Source organism: Alosa alosa, chromosome 2 (genome assembly GCF_017589495.1).
Source record: "Alosa alosa isolate M-15738 ecotype Scorff River chromosome 2, AALO_Geno_1.1, whole genome shotgun sequence".
In the NCBI taxonomy this organism is placed as follows: Eukaryota; Metazoa; Chordata; class Actinopteri; order Clupeiformes; family Clupeidae; genus Alosa; species Alosa alosa.
In genome coordinates, this window is record NC_063190.1 from 34,020,227 (window position 1) to 34,042,420 (window position 22,194).

At 46.1% G+C, this 22,194-nt stretch overlaps 1 protein-coding gene across 1 annotated transcript in view; it reads right to left on the reverse strand.

Moving 5' to 3' along the window:
• Window positions 1-1,121: 1,121 nt before the first annotated feature.
• The window catches only part of gemin5 (gem (nuclear organelle) associated protein 5), a 48,216-nt gene continuing 27,143 nt past the window's right edge, over window positions 1,122-22,194 (reverse strand). Inside the window, exons 15-28 of the mRNA XM_048234994.1 lie at window positions 21,741-21,912; window positions 19,804-20,052; window positions 13,674-13,802; window positions 13,199-13,321; window positions 12,510-12,605; window positions 9,757-9,894; window positions 8,334-8,481; window positions 7,987-8,106; window positions 7,184-7,391; window positions 6,473-6,727; window positions 5,839-6,001; window positions 3,696-4,203; window positions 1,907-1,991; window positions 1,122-1,414 (exon numbers count right to left, since the gene is read on the reverse strand). Coding sequence (XP_048090951.1) covers window positions 1,256-1,414; window positions 1,907-1,991; window positions 3,696-4,203; window positions 5,839-6,001; window positions 6,473-6,727; window positions 7,184-7,391; window positions 7,987-8,106; window positions 8,334-8,481; window positions 9,757-9,894; window positions 12,510-12,605; window positions 13,199-13,321; window positions 13,674-13,802; window positions 19,804-20,052; window positions 21,741-21,912 — 2,553 coding nt within the window. The 3' untranslated portion in view covers window positions 1,122-1,255. The remainder of the gene's footprint in view (window positions 1,415-1,906; window positions 1,992-3,695; window positions 4,204-5,838; window positions 6,002-6,472; window positions 6,728-7,183; window positions 7,392-7,986; window positions 8,107-8,333; window positions 8,482-9,756; window positions 9,895-12,509; window positions 12,606-13,198; window positions 13,322-13,673; window positions 13,803-19,803; window positions 20,053-21,740; window positions 21,913-22,194) is intronic.

The window sequence follows — 22,194 nt, forward strand, 5'->3', positions numbered from 1 at the left end:
TGCTTTTTAACATTTTTAATCTCCTATTTCTCAAAAAGTATAAACTTTAAAAAAATCTGAAATGATAACTCTCTTGCCCCACTCCAGACCTTCAGAATGGTTATTTCAACATGTCTGTACGTTAAGCGGTTAGAGTCGCATTCACTCTTGAAAAGGTAAAATAAAAAGGTTTTAATAATAAGAAGCCAGGAGATTTCAAGATAGTGGATTCCATCCACTATAATAATAGAGTGAATAGAGTCTGGTCATTCACAATTGCGAAACCTTTCTTACATTGGCATAGTGAGGGGCGTAGACATAGCGTTAACTTTGAATTCATTGGTCCAGCCTAACCAATCACATTGATCAGAGATTCCTGATTTTACTTCCTTACTTCGACAATACTCTGACTCTAATAATAACTACTCCGACAATAAACAGCATCGGCTGTTAGGAAACAATGTAAGTGGGTTTACCTTTACTGTACATACATTTACACATTCTTCTGACAGTCATTTATGATGTTTACAGGTGTTGCTACAACCGCTTACCCCATCCACTTTAGATTTCAAAACTATAGCGTCATCCCCTCTCGCCGCTGATTTGGCAGGTTATCTGCCGACCGATGGAGACGTGAACTATGGTGTCCCAGACTAGTATCTCCCTGAAAGGAGATCTAGGTGGGTGTGGCCAGGCTAGGTAAGTGTGGAGGGATCATGTGATAACAAAGAGGACCTGCCTACAGTTGGATGTAGTATGTCCCCCACTGGACCACACCAAAAACATTCCCTCCTTGGCAGGGGTAAAACAGTAACATTCTCTACTTGGTAGGGGTGAAAACATTCCCTCCTTGGCAGGGGTAAAAACAGTAACATTCCCTCCTTGGCAGGGGTAAAAACAGTAAACGGTAAAAAAGTAGTCAAGAAGATCTATTGAGGTGTTGCTGTGAAGAGTGCTGCATTTCCTTCATAACATTTTTGCTAAATTGATAGGGTATAAAAGCCCATGCTTTAATTTCCATGGAGCAACAACAAAACTTCTATAGCCTACTGTATTTACTGCTTATTCCACTTCACTGTTGACCGCAAGAAACGTGCACATCTGAAAAATCGACTCACTTATTTATAGACATAAAGAACAAATTATTTGCAGTAATGTTTTATTGAGTAATTATTACAGTAATATGTCTCTGTCAAATTGGGAAAAAAACAATGTTACAAAAATCCTGACGTGCATATAGAAAGATCGAATTTGAAGACTTTAAATAAGAATGCGGCTAAGTAAACCTCTGCCAGGCTCGCTGGAGTGAGGCTCCATACTTTTGTAATAAAGAAAGTGCTTCAGTCGTCGTTGGGTGTCTGGGAGGTAACCTGGCGCTCCTGCTAAGATGTACGATCACCATGCAACACTCCAGGACATTTGGGAATGGGTATTTCTAGGATGAGAGAAGAAGAAACGATAATGGCTACAAAACGGTAAAACTCCAAAGTATCCAAATCCAAACCACAGTTAAAACTTTAATAATGAAGAATAAGTTACAGCTGAAAACTAGTTGGTCATTTAAAGCTGCAGTTGGCAAGTCTGACAGAATGATTTTCAATGTTTACAACTCTTATGCCCCTCCCCCACTACCACCGAGCACCCTCTCATCGAGTTTGTGCTCTTCAGTGCGCACCAGGCTGCACCAGACTGTGATTGACAGTCAGATCTCACACAGCCCTGCTCTGATTAGACCAGAAGAACCGGGAGCTGTGGATTTTTGAAAAACAAATAACAGGCTATAGGTGGAGGTAGAAGTGCAGGTTTTTTTCTAGAACCGGCTGATTTATGTTGTTCTGTCGGAGCATAGTATCGATTTCAGTGAATATGATAGAAAAAAAATCTTGCCAACTGCAGCTTTAATTCCAGCTGCCATGCCAGCACTTACTTTGAGATGTTCAGGCATCTCCGCTATAGCTTTGTGGTGTTCTGCCATGGATGCTATCAGGGAGGGCAGCGACTCTGTTTCAGAGCTGAGAAATGAAAAAATAAACAAACTACATTTAATCACATGTACAATAACACATATTTGTACCGCATAAATATTTGCACCAAAACTAGAAATGCAACAGAACTAGAGCTATACACCGATTGATCGGCTGTTGACCGGAAATGGCCGATTGTCACGTAATCAGTCATGACCGGTGACTGGCCGGTAAGTCTAAGAAATGCCGATTTTACTTTACATTAAAGTAGTTAGAAAAAATTAAATCAAGAATCGGCTAAAATCGGTATCGGCACGTCAAACTTATGTATTAAAAGCTCTTTATTCTAATACTTGGAGATACTGGATTTTTGAAAATTAAATCTCTCTCTCTCGCACGCATACACACACACACACACACACACACACACAAATAAAGACAGCATGTTGTATAATTTCTATTGTGTAATTTCGCATGCCCTTACAGCAGCGGTCCCCAACCAAAGGGCCGGCCGCGGGACATTCCTAACCGGGCCGTAGCCTACGACATGAGTTAAAAAAAAAAAGCATGCATCTAAACTCAATTTAATTCGCAATAATGTCACGTTTTTACATGACATAGGCCTATATGCAGTTGTTTGATTGCACGCATGTTTGCATTTTGCAAGGTCTATTTTCTTACGTCTGTCTGTCCCGCCTTCAACACTTTACATATTGCCTTCAGCGCTGCAGCTCAGATGGAACCTTCTTGTTGTAGGGAAACAAGCACGGGGCTCCCACTGATTATATTCGTAATGCACGTTTAGTTCCCATGTTTTGTTTCCATATTTTGTTAAACATGTTCACACTTGATAGATGTAGCTTCAAGTTGTTCAATATTCATAGTTCATATTGTTTAATTTTCAGTTCTTCAAGTTCACGTTTTTCACATGTTTAAGAGTTTGTTACCTTCACTGTTCATACATAACTGGAGCTAGTTCTTTTCAAGTAATGCATGCACAACACATATGGAACATCGAACCCCCAACCCCCCCCCCCACTGGTCCGTGAAAAAAAAGGGAATCAAACCGGTCCATGGCACATAAAAGGTTGGGGACCCCTGCCTTACAGGATGCGATGTGAGCAAACATTAGAGAATCCGTTTAATTACAATTGTTTCCATTTGGAATGTCCTAACAGTATGCAACACGAAGCAATGCTGTGCAGCACACACACACACACACACACACACACACTGTCCTAACAGTATGCAACACGAAGCAATGCTGTGCAGCACACACACACACACTGTCCTAACAGTATGCAACACGAAGCAGTGCTGTGCAGTGTACACACACACACACACACACACACACACACACTGTCCTAACAGTATGCAACACGAAGCAGTGCTGTGCAGTGTACACACACACACACACACACACACACACACACTGTCCTAACAGTATGCAACACGAAGCAATGCTGTGCAGCACACACACACACACACACACACACACACACACACTGTCCTAACAGTATGTAACGCAAAGCAGTGCTGGGCAGTGTGATGCAACACAATGTTTTGAGAGAACTTTCGTTTTGTTTTGTTTTTTATTTTCTTTCTGTCACTCTGCTCTGCTATTTTGAATGAGAATATGAGGCATGATCTGCAGACCAAATTGAACTGTTATCAGTCGCTCACTCGGATCCTGTTAGGACACGCGGTAAAGCAGAAGCGTCGGAACAGAAAAAGAGCCTTTGCAGGCCACACCTGGGCTCTTGGTGCTGCTCAGGTGAGGGCGGTTCTGCTTGCGGTTCTGCGCCGGGCTCTGCCTCCTGCACACAGCTGTGCCTCTGCACCAGGTAGCTGACCCTCCTCTGGACCTCGTCCACGGCCCGCCGGCTGGCCTGCAGCGTGGCGTGAGGCTCGGACAGAACCCTCCGTCCGGCCGCCGCCAGCAGAACCCCGTGCGGCCCCTCCTCCCGGTCCCCTGCCCCGGAGTCTGGGCTCGCGGACCCGTTCGTAACGGCCGCTCTGCCTTCTCCAGAGCCCTCCTGCTGGAGTCCGTTGAGGCTCGTTTCGGGAGGGTCACTCTGGTCCTCCGAGTCTCTGGCAGCGGGCAGCACAGAGCTCTGCGGAGAGCAGGAGCAGGAGCAGGCCCACCATGTTGTGTAGAGTTGCTGGTAGCATATGAACGCCTCCAGACTCCCACACACTGCTGACGTCTCAGCATTACTGGAGTCCAGGGCACTCTGGTACACACTCAGAGACTTCAGCCCTGAGAAAGAGAGAGGAGAGAGAGAGAGAGAGAGAGAGAGAGAGAGACAGTGTGAGACAGAAAGAGAGATAGAGAGAGTAATTGTAGTGGGAAATAGCACAAAGGACACCAGACTTCAAATGTACAGGCATGGTGGATAAGAGGTGTAGAATACAGACAGCCAACACTAGCGGTGTAATGGTAACGCATATTTGTACCGAACCGTTAGGTCCCATACAGAAGCGTTTAGGTACAGGACGTTAGGTTCCATACAGAACCGTTTAGGTAGAGAACGTTGGGTTCCATACAGAACCGTTTAGGTAGAGGACGTTGGGTCCCATACAGAAGCGTTTAGGTACAGGACGTTAGGTTCCATACAGAACCGTTTAGGTAGAGAACGTTGGGTTCCATACAGAACCGTTTAGGTAGAGGACGTTGGGTTCCATACAGAACCGTTTAGGTAGAGGACGTTGGGTTCCATACAGAAGCGTTTAGGTAGAGGACGTTAGGCTCCATACACATGTGTATGGAAATGTACCAAATGCAGTCTTTAACAGTAATTAACAGTAACACAGAGTTCTCCATAGATTATTTGAATGTTCTTAGTTAAGACAGGCTGGGCTATTCTAGGAGACTAGAAAACTCTGAGGAAGACACAGTGCGTCAAAACGTCAGTCAATTGTTTGCACCTGAATAAAAAGTTTAAACGTATTCAGAGTGCTCCGGTCATCCCTGGGTGTAGTCACTCTGATCCTAATGATCCTGGACCACTCAGAAGTGACCCCCTTCTTACTAGCTGTTAGTTATTTATCCTAATATTTGATAAACGACTGACTTATTAGGTTGAGGTCAGGTCAACATTTCAAGTCCAAGAGCATAGAAAAAGTACAAACTGAGTTCCTGTCTTTTGGTCATGACCCCAGGGTGACCCCAGGGCAATACATTTCATCATTTAAATGATGACACAGTCTCTCTTTACCATCTCTTCAAGGCTTAACCCACCGCCACAGCACCCCTGCATGCATGTGATAGCTCAGGATAGAGTGTTGATATCATACAAATAAAGATAATACTCTATAACAATGCAATGGAGTGTTGAGATCATACAAATTAAAAGAAGGTTACACTTTACTTGACAGTATCGAGTGACATGACACTGTCATGAACGTGTCATAAACAAGTCATAAACATTTATGACATAACGCTTCTGTTATTAAGTGACATTTGGTTTTTGTCAAGAATTTAGGATTAGGGTTAGGGTTAGAGTTAGGATTAGGTTTAGGGTTAGAGGTTAGGTTTTATGTTCCATGACCGTGTCATGTAACTCTTATGTCGATACAGTCAAGTAAAGTAAAGCACCTCCATGCTTAACCACCTTCATGCTTAACCACCTCCATGCTTAACCACCTCCATGCTTAACCACCTCCATGCTTAACTGACTAGTTCCCAACCAAAGTTACATTATGAACGACTTGGAACGTTTCTATGTACATAATGGTTACTTAATATAAATCTATACAGGGCAAAATGGAAACATTCGGCATTGCAATGTCTAATATTTTTCCTACGATATTTACAATCATTGACTGGCGATTTTATTTCTGTATTTATTTGTTACTTGTGCTGTCCTGGTGAGTCGGCAGAGGACGGACCAACCTTGCGGGAAGAGGAGAGCACACGTCTCTGACATCACGGTGAAACTGGCCGCCTCAGAGCCGCGGACCACAGCGTGCAGGAAATGCTCTAGAGCGCCGGCGCCGCCACCCAGACGCCAGCTCAGCACGCCCTGGGCCACATCCAACGCCACCTGGGACAGGAGCTGGAGGAGACGGGGACAGACAGGCCCAGTTACCCCCAGTGCTGAGGGGACAGAGAGGCCCAGTTACACACATGTGCTGAGGGGACAGAGAGGCTCAGTTACCCCCAGTGCAGGAGGGCTGTGGGAGAGGCTCAGTAACCCCTATGTGCTGGAGGGCTGCTCAATTAGGGCCAAAATCATAATTACAAACACTTTGGTCAGTACCACAATTATTAAAACATGAACATGACTGTGAAAACGTCCTGGTTTCAATGTTTTTAAGATCGTCGGAGGCTAAAATCACTAATATGCTGCACCAATTTAAACTTGAAAATGATTTGTACAAGTAATTGTCAATTTCTACACTTTCAAGTCATAATACACACATACAAAACCTTTGAATGTGTTTTGATTCCGTGCTCCAGTATTAACTGTTTGAAGGGAATACTGGCAGTGTTTGGGGCCAGTTACCTTGGAAACGATGAAGTGTACCTGTTTGAGGGGGACGTTGGCAGTGGTCGAGGGGTTCTCCATCCCGGCCAGTTCCTCCTGGGCTGCCCGGAGGCGGTCAGGGGTGCTGGTGGACACGCCAAACTCCCGCTGCCACACGCCCTCCACCGCCGTCAGGAATTCATCGGCACAGGGAGCGGACCAATCGTGTGTGGAGGCAGAGGCCCAGGTGACCACGCCCACCTGCGAGAGCCGCATCACCAGCATCTCATTGACGCTGAACAGCAGACAGTGCGTCTAGAGAGAAGGTCACAAGAGAGGTCACTCGTAACAAGGAGAGAACTACAGGAAGTCACTCGTAACAAGGAAAGTACTACAGGAAGTCACTCCTAATGAGGACAGAACCACAGCAAGTCCCAATAATCGAAGGGACAACAGGCAGTCAGTTTAATGAAGAGAGCCCATGGTTCTTCTCCCCTGGAATAAACTGGAAATATGATTGGAATATGGAATATGGAATATGGAATAAGCATTTTAGTGGGACCACTGACTGCACAGTGAACTGTACACAGTATGAGGAAGTTGCTATGGGGAGACGCATGATTGTGTTGTGTTGTGTTGCGTTATGCCGCGTGACGGTAAACTCCACGCGGTATGAGGAAGTTGCTATGGTCAGACAGATGATCCCTGTTTTGGTGTTGTGTTGTTGTTGTTGTTGTGTTGTGTTGTGTCGTGTGACGTCAGGTGACCCACGAGCAGGCTCTCGTCCAGGAGCACTTCCTGTGCCCCTCGCCAGTCCTGTGCCGCCGCCAGGTCCTTGGCGCACCTCAGGGAGAACGAACGCGACAGCTCCCGGTGCCCGCTGACCCGGGCCAGTACGGCTGCCGCCCGCAGAGACGCCACGTCACCCTTTCGCCCGATGATCTTCGCCGCATCAAAGTCACGACCCACGGCTAAATAACTGGGAAAGGGGGAAACAAAACTAAGGTTAGCAGCTAGTCAGCAAAAAACAGCACCACTGATACAGGAACTGGTATGAAACCATCTGTGAAGAACTAGCGGATAAGCTGATTAGAAGTCTATGGACCCTTTCAGGAGAGTTCCATTATCAGCATCGTAGTTGGCCCCACAAGGCTTCCTTTTTAACATTCCATATTATGTTATCTTAATGCAGAGGAAGTAGATTGGGGCCCAAATAGAACGTTCGAGCATTGTTTTTGTTGTTATTGTTGAAAGGGTCTATAATTATCCCATATCTCAGACATGCCAGTCACAGTGGTTCATCTTTTTCAACAAATAAGACTCTTCCTAGATATCTCCTTGTGTGTAACATGTGCACACACACACATATAAATAACATACAGTATGCATAAATTACATACATACCTTTATACACACAGCCATATATACATAAATAATATACATATACACAGACAGTATACATACACATTTGCTTTTTGAACACGCACACACACACTCTGTATAAAGACACATTTGCCATTACAAATTTGTTTGTGTTTGAACACACACACACACACACACACACACACACAGACCATTTGGCTCCTGCAGTGTAGTGCCCATCCTTTTCCAGCTGCTCGGCCCAGACCATGTAGAGGTCCACCAGGACAGGATCGTCTAGCCTCAGCCTTGCTTTGGCCATGGCTATGGCCTCCCTACAGAGCCAAAAAAAAAAAGCACCAAATCACACACATTTCAGAGTTTATGTGATGGTTATTTCTTCCGCTGTACCCATGCTTTGTTGACTGCACATTTGTCATGTTTTTCAAGAATCAGTTTTAATGCTTACTAAGAGTACTGTACAGGTTTTCAACACTTTTCTGTGGGGACCCATGCATGTCCATTGTAGTGTGTGTGTTTGTGTATGTGTGTGCGTGCGTACCTATAGAAGTGGTGAGTTTTGAGAAGGCTGATGGCATCGTAGAACTTGCCAATGGAGAGCAGGTAAGCGGCAGCCTTCAGGTGCTGGTCCTGACGGCTCAGCTGCTTCACGTACGCCTCCACCGCCTCATACCACACGCGGAAGCCCGCTACCAAAACATGTTTTAGTTCAGTACAGTTAGCCTCATACCACACGCGGAAGCCCGCTACCAAAACATGTTTTAGTTCAGTACAGTTAGCCTCATACCACACGCGGAAGCCCGCTACCAAAACATGTTTTAGTTCAGTACAGTTAGCCTCATACCACACGCGGTAGCCCGCTACCAAAACATGTTTTAGTTCAGTACAGTTAGCCTCATACCACACACTGCTGCCAAAACACGTTTTAATTCAGTACAGTTAGCCTCATACCACACGCGGAAGCCCGCTGACAAAACATGTTTTAGTTCAGTACAGTTAGCCTCATACCACACGCGGAAGCCCGCTGCCAAAACACGTTTTAGTTCAGTAACCCTCATACCACACACGGTAGCCCGCTGCCAAAACTTGGGCCCGTTTTAGTTCAGTACAGTTAGCCTTATACCTCACGTAGTAGCCCGCTGCCAAAATATGTTTTAGTTCAGTACAGTTATCCTTATACCTCACGTAGTAGCCCGCTGCCAAAATATGTTTTAGTTCAGTACAGTTAGCCTCATACCACACGCGGAAGCCCGCTGACAAAACATGTTTTAGTTCAGTACAGTTAGCCTCATAACACACGCGGAAGCCCGCTGACAAAACATGTTTTAGCTCAGTACAGTTAGCCTCATACCACACGCGGTAGCCCGCTGCCAAAACTTGGGCCCGTTTTAGTTCAGTACAGTTAGCGTTATACCTCACGTAGTAGCCCGCTGCCAAAATATGTTTCAGTTCAGTACAGTTAAGGATCCGCGGGGACCCTGTAAGAGGCTGCGTTCTCTAAGGTGCTGTGTTCTCTCAAAGAGACTGTGTTCTCTAAGGGGTTGTGTTCTCTAAGGGCTGTGTTCTGTAAGGTGCTTTGTTCTCTAAGGTGCTGTGTTCCCTGGGGGTCTGGTTTCTGATGCTGTGTTCTCTAAGGTGCTGTGTTCTCTAAGGGCTGTGTTCTGTAAGGTGCTTTGTTCTCTAAGGTGCTGTGTTCCCTGGGGGTCTGGTTTCTGATGCTGTGTTCTCTAAGGTGCTGTGTTCTCTCTCCGAGACTGTGTTCTCTAAGGGGTTGTGTTCTCTAAAGGGCTGTGTTCTGTAAGGAGCAGTGTTCTGTAAGGAGCAGTGTTCTCTAAGGAGCAGTGTTCTCTAAGGAGCAGTGTTCTCTAAGGAGCAGTGTTCTCTAAGGAGCAGTGTTCTCTAAGGCGCTGCATTTTCCACGGGGCTGTGTTCTCAGAGGGGCTGTATTTGGAGGTGAGCCTTACCCATGGGAGCCAGAGAGATGAGGTAATCGTTGAGCTCGCCCTTCTCCATGGCCAGCTTCAGGGCCTCCGCCTCCTGTCCCCTCCACAGCCGCAGATTAAACATGGACTCATAGTGGCCTCCCTCCAAATGGCCCCTCTCTAGGAGGCAATAACGCACACACACACACACACACACACACACACACACACACACACACACACAAAAGACACACACAGACACAAACAGAAACAGAGAGGCCAGAGAGAGGATTCTCAGAAAAACGTGTAAACCGCTAAATCCATCTTACATGCACACGAGCCCTTCCCTCTTACGCAACACACGGCAGGAAGTGGTCTTCTCTTCCTTGTAGTCAGTCACACTTACATATGCAACAGGAAGCTGTCCAAACATGCAATGCGTGCAAGGCCTCTGCTGCCCAGGAATAGACGAACACATTTGAGGACTTGAAAGGGAGTGCATGTCCAGGGGCATATGAGATCCATTTAGAAATGTGCATCAACAATGAAAAGGGTTCTATTTCCTAGGACATACGCACACAGGCGCACACACACACACATATATACATACGTGTGCATACGCTTGCAGCCACACATGCACACATGCGCACACACACACAAGTACACACCCGCAAGGCGACCAAAATTGTGGGTGATGCAAGTCACCCCGCTCACAATCTGTTTGATCTACTGCCCTCTGGGAGGAGGTACAGAAGCCTGCGCTCCCGCACTACCAGACTCACCAACAGCTTCATACACCAAGCTGCAAGGATGCTGAACTCTCTCCCTCCTCTCCCCCCTCCACCCTCAGCTACATAACATCCTGGACATTGGACCCACAATGGCCGCCTGCACTACTCCACTTGCACACTTGCACACTTGTACACTTTACAACTTGTTGTTGTTGTCCTGAAAACACAACACTTCTGCTGCTCTTACATTGCACCACTATGCCACTTTCTTTCTTACTTAGGTCAAACAGAACTACCCAAGCCTTTTATTGGCCTGACTTTGCACTAGTATTTTATTGACTGTCTATGCACAATTTCAACCAAATTTTGCTGCTCTTATTTTTTTCATTATTATATGTGCCCTCTTATTTACTTACTTTTTTGTTTACTTGTGAATGTTATGTTTGTCTGTGGACTTAAATTGGTAAAATATGTCTTGTCTTCACCGTGGGATAGTGAGAAACTTAATTTCGATCTCTGTATGTCTGGAACATGTGAAGAAATTGACAATAAAGCTGACTTTGACTTTGACATATATACAGACACACATGCACACACACACACGTACATATATACAGACCACAAGCGCACATATGTGTGCTTGCAGACACACATGCACACACACACACGTACATATATACAGACCACAAGCGCACATACGTGTGCTTGCAGACACACATGCACACACAGCGGGGAAAATAAGTATTGAACACGTCAACATTTTTTTCATTAAGTATACTTCCAGTGAGGCTATTTGCTAAAATTTTCACCAGACATTAGTATTAACTCAGATAATCCACCCATATAAAAAAAATCCAAACATTAAAGTCCCTAAGTAGAGTTATGAGTAAAAAAGTGGAATGCCCCAGGAAAAAAGTATTGAACACGCCTACTGAAATTTCTTAAATACTTTGTGGAAAACCCTTTATTTGTAATGAGAGCTTCAAGGCATTTCCTCTATGACGAAACTAATCAGTTGCAGTATTCAGGTGTGTTTTTGGCCCATTCTTTTAAACAGATAGTCTTTTAATATTGAAGATTCCAGGGGTCCCTCTTGTAAATACTGATCTTTAGGTAACTTCCAAAACTGTTCAATTGGATTTAAGTCAGGGCTTGATTTCCTTTCTCTGAAACCAATTAAGAGTTTCCTTTGCTGAATGCTTTGGATCATTGTCCTGCTGGAAGGTCTAGCCATATCTCTTCCTCATTGTTCTGGTGGATGGCAAGATTCTCCCAGAACAAAATGGCTCCATTCATCATTTCTTCAACTGTATGAAGTCTGCCAGTACCATGAGATGCAAAATAGGCCACACCATGATGCCACCACCTAACCTCACTGTTGGTAGGGTGATGCACAGTGCCATTTCTCCTCCAAATATGTTGTGTAGTATGACATCCAAAAAGTTAAATTTTGCCCTCACCTGACCAGAATACATTCTCTCAGTATTTCATAGGCTTGTCCAAATGTTGTGTAGCAAACTTTCAATGAGCTTCGACATGTTTTTCTTCAGTAATAGAGTCATGTGGGGTGAGCGTGCATAGAGGCCATGGCGGTGGAGTGCATTACCTATGATATTCTCTGTAACAATTGAACCGGCTGCCTCCAAGTCTTTCTAGAGTGGTCCTTGGCTCTTAGGCTACACTTCTGACTATCCTTCTGACTTCCTGGTCAGAAATCTTGTGAGGAGATCCTGTGAATGGCCAGTTGATGATGCAGTGATGTTCCTTCCACTTGCAGATAATGGCTCCAATACTGCTTACTGGATGATTCTGAAGTTTTGAAATGCATCTGTAACCAGTTCCATTGATATGTTTTGCAACAATAATGTTGCAAAGGTCTTGGAAGAGCTCTTTGCTTTTACCCATCATGAAATGTTTCTTGTGTGACAACACACATACCCACACACAGTCATGCAGACAGACACGTAGCCGCACACACACACACATGTAGCTCACCCTACTCATTCAGGCCCTTCTGCACGGCCTCCCAGACACACACACACACACACACACACACACACTCACCTTCCTCATCAAGCATCCTGTGCAGGGCCTCCCTGTCTGAGAAGAGGCCGAACTGGATGTGCTCCCCTGAGCCAGGCACACAATGGGCAACCTCATCTGTGGCAGCGACAAAGTGAGAGTGAAAGTGAGTGTGTGTCTGTGTCTGTGTCTGTGTCTGTGTCTGTGTCTGTGTTTGTGTTTGTGTGAGTGTGTGTTTGTGTTTGTGTGTGTGTGTGTGTGTCTGTGTGTGAGTGTGTGAGTGTGTGTGTGAGTGTGTGAGTGTGTCTGTGTGTGAGTGTGTCTGTGTGTGTGTGTGTGCTGTTCTAAAATCAATGTAAACAGGAACAGCTGTGCTCAACTCAACTAAAATTAAACTCAACTCAACTCAAATTAAATGACCTCTTAAATGACCTAGGGTGTGAGAGACTGTGAAAACACTCTCACACAAAATTACGTGAAGGTCCATGAAAACTGCACAGTGAAAACTGCACTCTCACATAAACTTACGTAAGGTCCATGAAATAGCGGGATATTTCTGATTCAGTGGTCACGGTGTGAATTACAGAATGTACGTGATGGCATGTGTGTGCGGTTGTAAAAAAAAAAGAAGTCCGTATGAGAGTGTGTGTGTGTATTTGAAGTATCTGTGTGTATGAGAGAGAGAGAGAGAGAGAGTGAGTGTAAATGTGTGTGTTTGTGTGTGTTTGTACCTCTTGCGTGTCTACATGAGGCTAGAGTAACACAGTCCCTGAGCAGGTCATCTTTTGGTCTGTGATCCATGGAGGTGCTTAGAGGTAACAGTGAGCGCTGTTTCTTTCTCTTCAAAGACGACTCTAAATATAAAAATAGGATTAGAAAAAACGTTACGGTCATCAACACACAAAAAAAGACAGGACTTAAACTAAAGATCTCCATCATCATCATCATCATCATTACCACCAGCATCTTCATCAGCACCATCATCACCTTCACCATCATTACTATCATCATCATCATCGTTACCACCACAATCACCACCATCATTACCATTACCATCTTCATCACCTTCATCATCATTACTATCATCATCATCATCATCGTTACCACCACAATCACCACCATAAGCACCATCATTATTGTAATCATCATAATCATCATCATCATTGTTACCACCATCATCACCATCTTCATCCTCCTCCTCCTCACCTGGCTTGTCCTTCCTCTTGTCGTCCATCCTGGTGGGCCCTGCGGCCTTCTCTCCGTTCTGCAGCCTGTCGGGGGTGATGAAGGTCGACGCATACGCCTGGCTGGAGCCTCGGCGCCACTCTGGGACCGCTGGGGACCAACGAGGAGGGTGAAGATGAAGATGAAGATGAAGACTCACATTCAGAGAGGCTCTTTCTCACTCTGGCACCACTAAGGAGCGCTTTCTCTTTCCATCATATAATCGATTAGTTACTTAGTTAGTTACTAAGTTACTAATTACTTATAATGGCTATTGATGTGAATATTACAGTAAATATAATAATGTAAATATATTACATTATGTAATGAAAAACTGTATGGAAACTGCCTGCATTAGCATTAGTGTGTGTGTGTGTGTGTGTGTGTGTGTGTGAGAAGGGGCATACCTGGAGTTAGAAGAGTGCTAACGTAACCCCGCTCCCCCTCCTCCTTCCTCACTGCTGTGTGTGTGTGTGTGTGTGTGTGTGTGTGTGTGTTTAACACACAGGGCATGTGATGCGTCAGTGCAGTAGTGTTGGAGTAGAACTAGTGCTTGCAGGTTAGTGCAAGCTGGTTAGTGCAGGTTAGTGCATGCTGCATGTCGCTCCTGCTTGTTGCTCTCTGCTTTCAGCTACCGCCACCGGCTAGCCACCTCCCTAGGGGGGAGGCGAAAAGAGGAGCCGAGCGCGTAAGTCTCCTCTGCCGGTACACAGCCTCTCCATTGCCAAGACCCTTACATGCCTCCTCGTGGCCACGCACGGTAACTGGTACCTTGCGGTTCCAGGCAAAGTTGTATGGGATCTCGGAGTAGCAGGGGGCCCCAGAGACGCGGCATGCAGGCCCACTACAGTGTGGACATGCCCTGCTGCCCGTTAACCCCTGCCCCAGCTATGGGCAAATAGCAAAGACCTCAATGGTGGACCAGGCGGAGGATGGCAACAGGAAGACGTTCCACAACGGCTGGGAAGGCGGATGAAGGCTAGGGGAGTAAACCCTGAACACAAATCTGCAGGTGGGGACAGGCAATAGACGGAACCCAGCAAACCGGATTACCGGCAGTCCCCTGCAGCTCAAACCAGAGTGAAGGTCGTCCTGAGTTCCTCATGCCACTGGAAGCTACTCTGTTTGAGCGAAGAATGGTGGGAGTAAGGACTGCGCACCCCTACCCTCACCCTAATCTCTTCCCTTGCGCAAGCTCCTTGTTCCATCCACTCCCTTTCCTTTCCACCCCACCCCCCAAGCCCCCACCAAAGCCCTGTGGCGATGTGGAATGGCGGCAGGCACAGGCCAAGGATGTGGCTGGAAGTGCCTAGTCAAACCATGCACACAGGCGGCAGTGGAGTGATGGGTCGCTGTGTTATGGGATGGGGCAGCGATCACCTCGCAGCTTCCACTGCGACTGAGCAGCTCCACACTGCTCACCCCTAACGGGGAAGGACCTGGAAAAGGTGGTCTAAAAATGGTCTGTTCCCTCAACACTCTGGATGGCTAGCCGCAGCCATCGAAGCATCCCCTACTGCGGCCGAAAAACCAAAAAGAATATTCATCTGAACATTGCCACCTGGAATGTCCGCACCCTACTGGACATGCCTATAACATCCAACAGACCTTGCCAAAGGACAGCTCTAGTAGCCTTTGAGCTTGCAAGATACAACATAGACATTGCAGCCCTCAGTGAGACCAGGTTACATGGCGAGGATTCCCTGACGGAAGTGGGTGCAGGCTACACCTTCTTCTGGAAAGGGGTTCCCGAAGGCATGCATCCACGGTGTGGGTTTTGCTGTGAAAACCAAGCTGCTGCAGCAAATCCCGGAATCCCCTGTGGGCATCAGTGAGCGCCTGATGACAGGGCGCATTCCTCTTACCAAGAAGCGCTTTGCCACACTCATCAGTGCTTATGCACCAACCCTGGATGCAGATAACAACACAAAAGAAGATTTCTACCATCGTCTTGATGAAGTCATCCAGAAAGTCCCAGCCGCCGACAAACTCCTTCTTATGGGTGACTTTAATGCACGAGTGGGAAATGAGCATCTCATCTGGAAGAAGGTCATTGGTCAGCAACAATACAACAATGGGCACCGCCTACTATCCCTCTGTGCAGAGCATGAGTTGCTTATCACTAATAGCACCTTCCAGATGACAAAACATCACAAAACTACCTGGCAACATCCCAGATCTAAACACTGGCACCTTTTGGACTACATTATTGTTCGCCAAAAGGACAGACAGGATGCGATGATTACTAGAGCCATGCGGGGAGCAGAGTGCTGGACTGACCACCGCATGGTCAGATCCAAACTACGCCTGGTCATCCCACCTTGCTGTCCCAAGATGGCCCCTAAACATCGCCGCTCTCTCCAACCCAGACACCATTGATGACCTCCGTCGCCACCTTGCATGCAACCTCTCTCATGTCCCAGAGGAAGCTGATGCCAAAGACTGGCCAGTTCTATCTGCCGCCATCCACTCTGCCTCCAACAGCCCTTGGCACCAAGGTCAGAAAACATCAGGACTGGTTTGACAACAACTCTTCTTATATCCATTTGACTCTGCAAGAAAAACAGCAGGCCCACAAAGCCCTGCTCTCCAACCCACAATCCTCCATGCTAAAAGCCAACTACACCAAGGCTAGAGCCAAAGCACAGCTGTCACTAAGGGCCATGGAAGACACCTGGTGGCTGGAGAAAGCAAAAGAAATTCAACATCTTGCTGACTGTAGTGACACGCATGGCTTCTATGATGCCATCAAAGCTCTCCATGGACCAAGGAAGCAAACCCTCACTCCTGTTAGATCTGCTGCTGGAGACAGCCTCCTGAAGGACCGCCAAGAGATCCTTGAGCGCTGGGCCGAACATTTTAATGGTCTCCTCAATCACAGCAACCCTGCAGACCCCAACATCCTTGACAAGGCACCTGTTATGCCACAGATGCGACACTTGGACAGCCCTCCTGACTTCGGAGAAACATCCAAGGCGATCAGGAGCCTGAAAAATAACAAAAGCCCAGGACCAGATGGTATTCCAGCGGAGGTGTTCAAACATGGGGGCTACCTCCTCACACGCCGCTTACACCTCCTGATCACCAAAATCTGGCAGTCTGAGAATGTACCCCAGGACTGGAAGGATGCCAACATCATCGTTCTCTATAAGCAGAAAGGGGACAGAGCAGACTGTGGCAACAGTTGAGGAATTTCGCTCCTCTCCACAGCAGGCAAAGTCCTTGCAAAGATTATGCTCTCCCGACTTGTCGAGTACATCTCAGAACTTACTCTCCCTGAAACACAGTGTGGCTTCCGTAAGTGCAGGTCCACACTGACATGATCTTTGCTCTACGGCAGCTACTTGAGAAAAGCAGAGAGCAGCGCAGAGACCTCTATATCACCTTCATCGACCTCAGCAAAGCCTTTGACACCATTAACCGTGACATGCTCTGGGAACAACTTGGCAAACTTGGTGTACCACCCCAAGTTCCTCTCCATTCTGCAACAATTGCACGATGGCATGCAAGCCAGAGTTGTTATGGGAGGGCTTCAGTCTGATCCCTTTAAGGTCATTGTTGGGGTGAAGCAAGGCTGTGTCCTGGCACCAGTACTGTTCAATCTCCTCCTCACAGCAATCACCCGACTGTTCCACCACGCCCTGCAGCACAAAGATGGTATAGACCTGGAATACTGCCTTGATGGCAACCTCTTCAACATCCGGCGGCTCCAAGCTCAGACAAAAACATCAACCTGCCACATCCATGAGCTCCAGTATGCAGATGACTGTGCTGTCTTGGCACACAGCCCAGAATCCATGAAGCATGCCCTGGACACCATCTCAGCGTTGTATCAGTCCTTTGGTCTTCAAGTAAACACCAAGAAGACAGAGGTCATGGCGCAACTCTGTACCAAATCTCCTTCACATGTTGGCTTCCACATCAATGGCAGTCCACTCAGTCTTGTTGACCATTTTACATACCTGGGCTCCACACTCTCTGCAGATTCCACCCTTGACGGTGAAATCCACCATCGGATCAACAAAGCCTCAACAGCCTTTGGGCGCCTTAGGAAGAGAGTATTCGGCAACAACAACCTAAAAATCAGTACCAAAGTAGCTGTCTATAATGCAGTCTGTGTCACCACCCTACTCTATGGGGCAGAAACATGGATGCCGTATAGACGCCACATAAACAGCCTGGAGATGTTTCACATCAGATGCCTCCAAAAAATACTCAACCTGTCCTGGGAGGACCGCATCCCTCATACTGACTGCAACTGGCACCACCAGCATGGAAGCAGCTCTGGCCAAGAGGCATTTACGCTGGGTTGGCCACACCATTCGCATACCTGGCTATCGTGTCCCAGGCCAAGTCCTTTATGGACAGTTGCTCAACTCCAAGCGGGCCGCTGGTGGCCAGAAGAGACGATACAAGGACTTTACCAAAGAACTCTTGAAGCGCTGCAATGTCAACCCTGGCCAGCTTAAAGCAATAGCATCCAACAGACCAGCCTGGAGAGCCAAGTGCAACAAAGCAGCTGAGCAAATCAACGACACCTTCATCCAAAGGAGGACCGCAAGACGTGCCCAACGACACCGGCAGGCAGAACCCACCTCCCAATCATCAGGACATACCTGCTCCATCTGTGGAAGAGTGTGCGGCTCCAAAATCGGCCTCCATAGCCACGTGAGGTGGCATCAACGGCAACAACGTTGACCAATCACCCCCCCCCCAACCCCCTGAAACAAGCGTCATCATCGGACACGATGGACAGCTAACCGTGTGTGTGTGTGTGTGTGTGTGTACTTAATCCACAGCAATGATAATTGTGTGCGCACCCCTTTAAATTCTATGATCGGGAATTTGCAGGAAACTACAATGTTGATGTTGTCATGAATCATGGAGCTTAGCACACCTATAATACCTTGTTATGCCAAAGGTTTAAATGAAACCGTTTATTTTGTAGCAAGCTAACAGCAGAAATGTGGATTTATTGTCAATAGCTAACAATAGCATGCTAGTTAAGCCATTCATTCTATCACCCACAGCTGATAGGATAATATCTCTCCTACCTGTACAACGTCAGTGTATAAAACATATGATGTTGTCAATAGCTGGAGGTTAAGTAGTCCTACTGTTCATTTTGTAAAAGCATTAGTGGTTGTAATTTGGGCTAAAACGGTTCTCTATGGCCTACCACTAAATAAGTAACATTTTGTTAGCTTCCTCTTCTATGCTGAATGCTTTCCAAGTGCAAAAAGGGTTATAAGTTATAATGTGCTAGAGGCCCCACCAGCTTCCTTTTGCCTGGGGCCTCCAAAGTGTTTTGAAACGGCTCTCTCTGTGTGTGTGTGTGTGTGTGTGTGTGTGTGTGTGTGTGTGTGTGTGTGTGTGCATGTGTGTGTGTATGTGTGGGGGGACCAACATGAGGAGGATGAACACTGTAGTGTATGTAGTGAGATGTCATATTTGTCCTTTATGGGCTGCAGAACAGGAACCTTCTGTAAACCAGTGTCTTTTTAACTGAGTCAGGCCCGCATGTTTTAAACCCACCAACGTAATAACTTCCCACCAATGTAATAAAAATCTGCATGTTTTAAACCCACCAACGTAATAATTTCCCACCAATGTAATAAAAATCTGCATGTTTTGAACCCACCAACGTAATAATTTCCCACCAACATAATAACCCAATAATTATTACGTTTGCAGGAAGTTATTACGTTGGTGGGAAGGTTAAAAAAAGTTACCCACCAATGTAATGAATCACTGATTTAGTAAAATGCTATCTGTTTTATCAATTGTAAGGGTATAGTTGTCAACAATTGTCACCATCTAAACCAATCTTCATCTTACATGATTCTGTTGGATAAATTCATTGTTGTGGCAAAATATGTTAGTTCAATGTAATAACATTGTGTTTTAAAGAGAAACATGACTAGTTTGTGTAGTTCAGTTCAACCACCAACGTAAACCCAACGGAGTCAGGTCTGTTTAACTGTAACTACATTGTTACTTTTAATTCCTGTATGATAAATGAAATGAAGTATGTGTATGTGTGTGTGTGTGTGTGTGTGTGTGTGTGTGTGTGTGTGTGTGTGTGTGTGTGTCTGTGGTGTGTGTGTCGTACCTGGGGTCAGCGGGGTGCTCACACTGCCCCTCTCCTCCTCCTCATCCTCCGCCTCCCCGTTGCTGGACGGGCCGATCGCCGATTCCTTCCTCTCCACCTTCGCGACTACTGTAGTGGTCTTAATCCCTTTCTCCTCCTCCTCCTCTCCTCCCCCTCCTCTCTCCTCCTCGTTGTCCTCGATCCTCATCCCCTTTCCTGTTCCTTTCTTCTTCTTCTTCAGCTTGGCCTTGAACTGCTGAGCTCGCTTCCCTGCAGAGGGGCCCATCCACACATCTAGTTACACACTATTCTACACATCACACTATTCTACAGTATTCTACACATCACACTATTCTACACATCACACTATTCTACACTATTCTACACATCACACTATTCTACACATCACACTATTCTACACTATTCTACACATCACACTATTCTACACATCACACTATTCTACACATCACACTATTCTACACTATTCTACACATCACACTATTCTACACATCACACTATTCTACACATCACACTATTCTACACTATTCTACACATCACACTATTCTACACATCACACTATTCTACACATCACACTATTCTACACTATTCTACACATCACACTATTCTACACATCACACTATTCTACATCACACTATTCTACACTATTCTACACATCACACTATTCTACACATCACACTATTCTACACATCACACTATTCTACACTATTCTACACATCACACTATTCTACACATCACACTAATCTACAGTATTCTACACATGACAGTATTCTACACATGACAGTATTCTACACATGACAGTATTCTACACATGACAGTATTCTACACATCACAGTAGTCTACACATCACAGTAGTCTACACTTCACAGTATTCTACACTTCACAGTATTCTACACTATTCTACACATCACAGTAGTCTACACATCACATGCATCCTAAAAATGTTCCTTTGGCCTTTGGAAATAAAATAGCCCCACATCATCACATACCCTTCACCATACCTAGAGATTGGCATGGTTTTATTTCAGTTAGCTTAATAGCTGGTTTGATTTGCATTGAGAAATGATCTTATGGAAAGAACCCCATTCCAAAGGCCAAGGGAACTTTATCAGGATGCGTAGTATCCTGGACCCTATAAAAATAAAAATCTGCCTGCCTCTATGGGAATTTAACATGGGGTGTGTATACTTATGCCCCCAGTATTTTAAGAAAGAACATGGCAGGGGTGGGCAAACCTTTTGGCTGTAGGGCCACATTGGGTTTTGAAAATTGAAAATGTTGAAAATGTAAAGTGCGTGGTGGGGCTGTACTTATGATCTTATAGGGGTTTGCATGTACACTAGTGTCCTCGTCACCTTATAGGGCATGTACACTAGTGTCCTCGTCACCTTATAGGGGTTTACATGTACACTAGTGTCCTCGTCACCTTATAGGGGTTTGCATTGGGGCAGCCGTGGCCTACTGGTTAGCACTCGGACCTGTAACCGGAGGGTTACAGGTTCGAACCCTGACCAGTACGCACGGCTGAAGTGCCCTTGAGCAAGGCACCTAACCCCTCACTGCTCCCCGAGCGCCGCCGTTGATGCAGGCAGCTCACTGCGCCGGGATTAGTGTGTGCTTCACCTCACTGTGTGTACACTGCGCTGTGTGTGTTTCACTAATTCACGGATTGGGATAAATGCAGAGACCAAATTTTACTCACAGGATCAAAAAAGTATATATACTTATATACTTATACTTGTGTACACTAGTGTCCTCGTCACCTTATAGGGGTTTGAATGTACACTAGTGTCATAGGGGTTTGCATGTACACTAGTGTCCTCGTCACCTTATAGGGGTTTGCATGTACACTAGTGTCCTCGTCACCTTATAGGGGTTTGCATACACTAGTGTCCTCGTCACCTTATAGGGGTTTGCATGTACACTAGTGTCCTCGTCACCTTTCGGGGGTTTGGTGTGTTCCTGTTTGGACACTCTCCACTCGTGGGCGGTGAAGTCGTCTCCTCCAGTCCACACCAGCTCGGGGTCCACGGACGACCACTGGACACACAGCAGGCGACCTCTATGGCCCCGGTAGTTACTCACTGGCTCATCCTTCATCACGTCCCAGACCTACACACATGCACACACACAGATACACAACCATACACACATACAGGCAGACAAACCCACACACATACACATAAACAAGCAGGTGCAAACACACATAGATACAGACGGGCACGCCCACATGTACACACACACACACAAATGAGGAAGGTCATTTATTGTATAACTTCACTTTCACAGGCTGAGTGTGAAGAAAGACAGTAGTGATAATACCAGGAAACTTGTGTTCTACACCTACAGTAATTTCCCCCAAAAAGCCTGGAAGCTCAAAATGCAACCGGATGT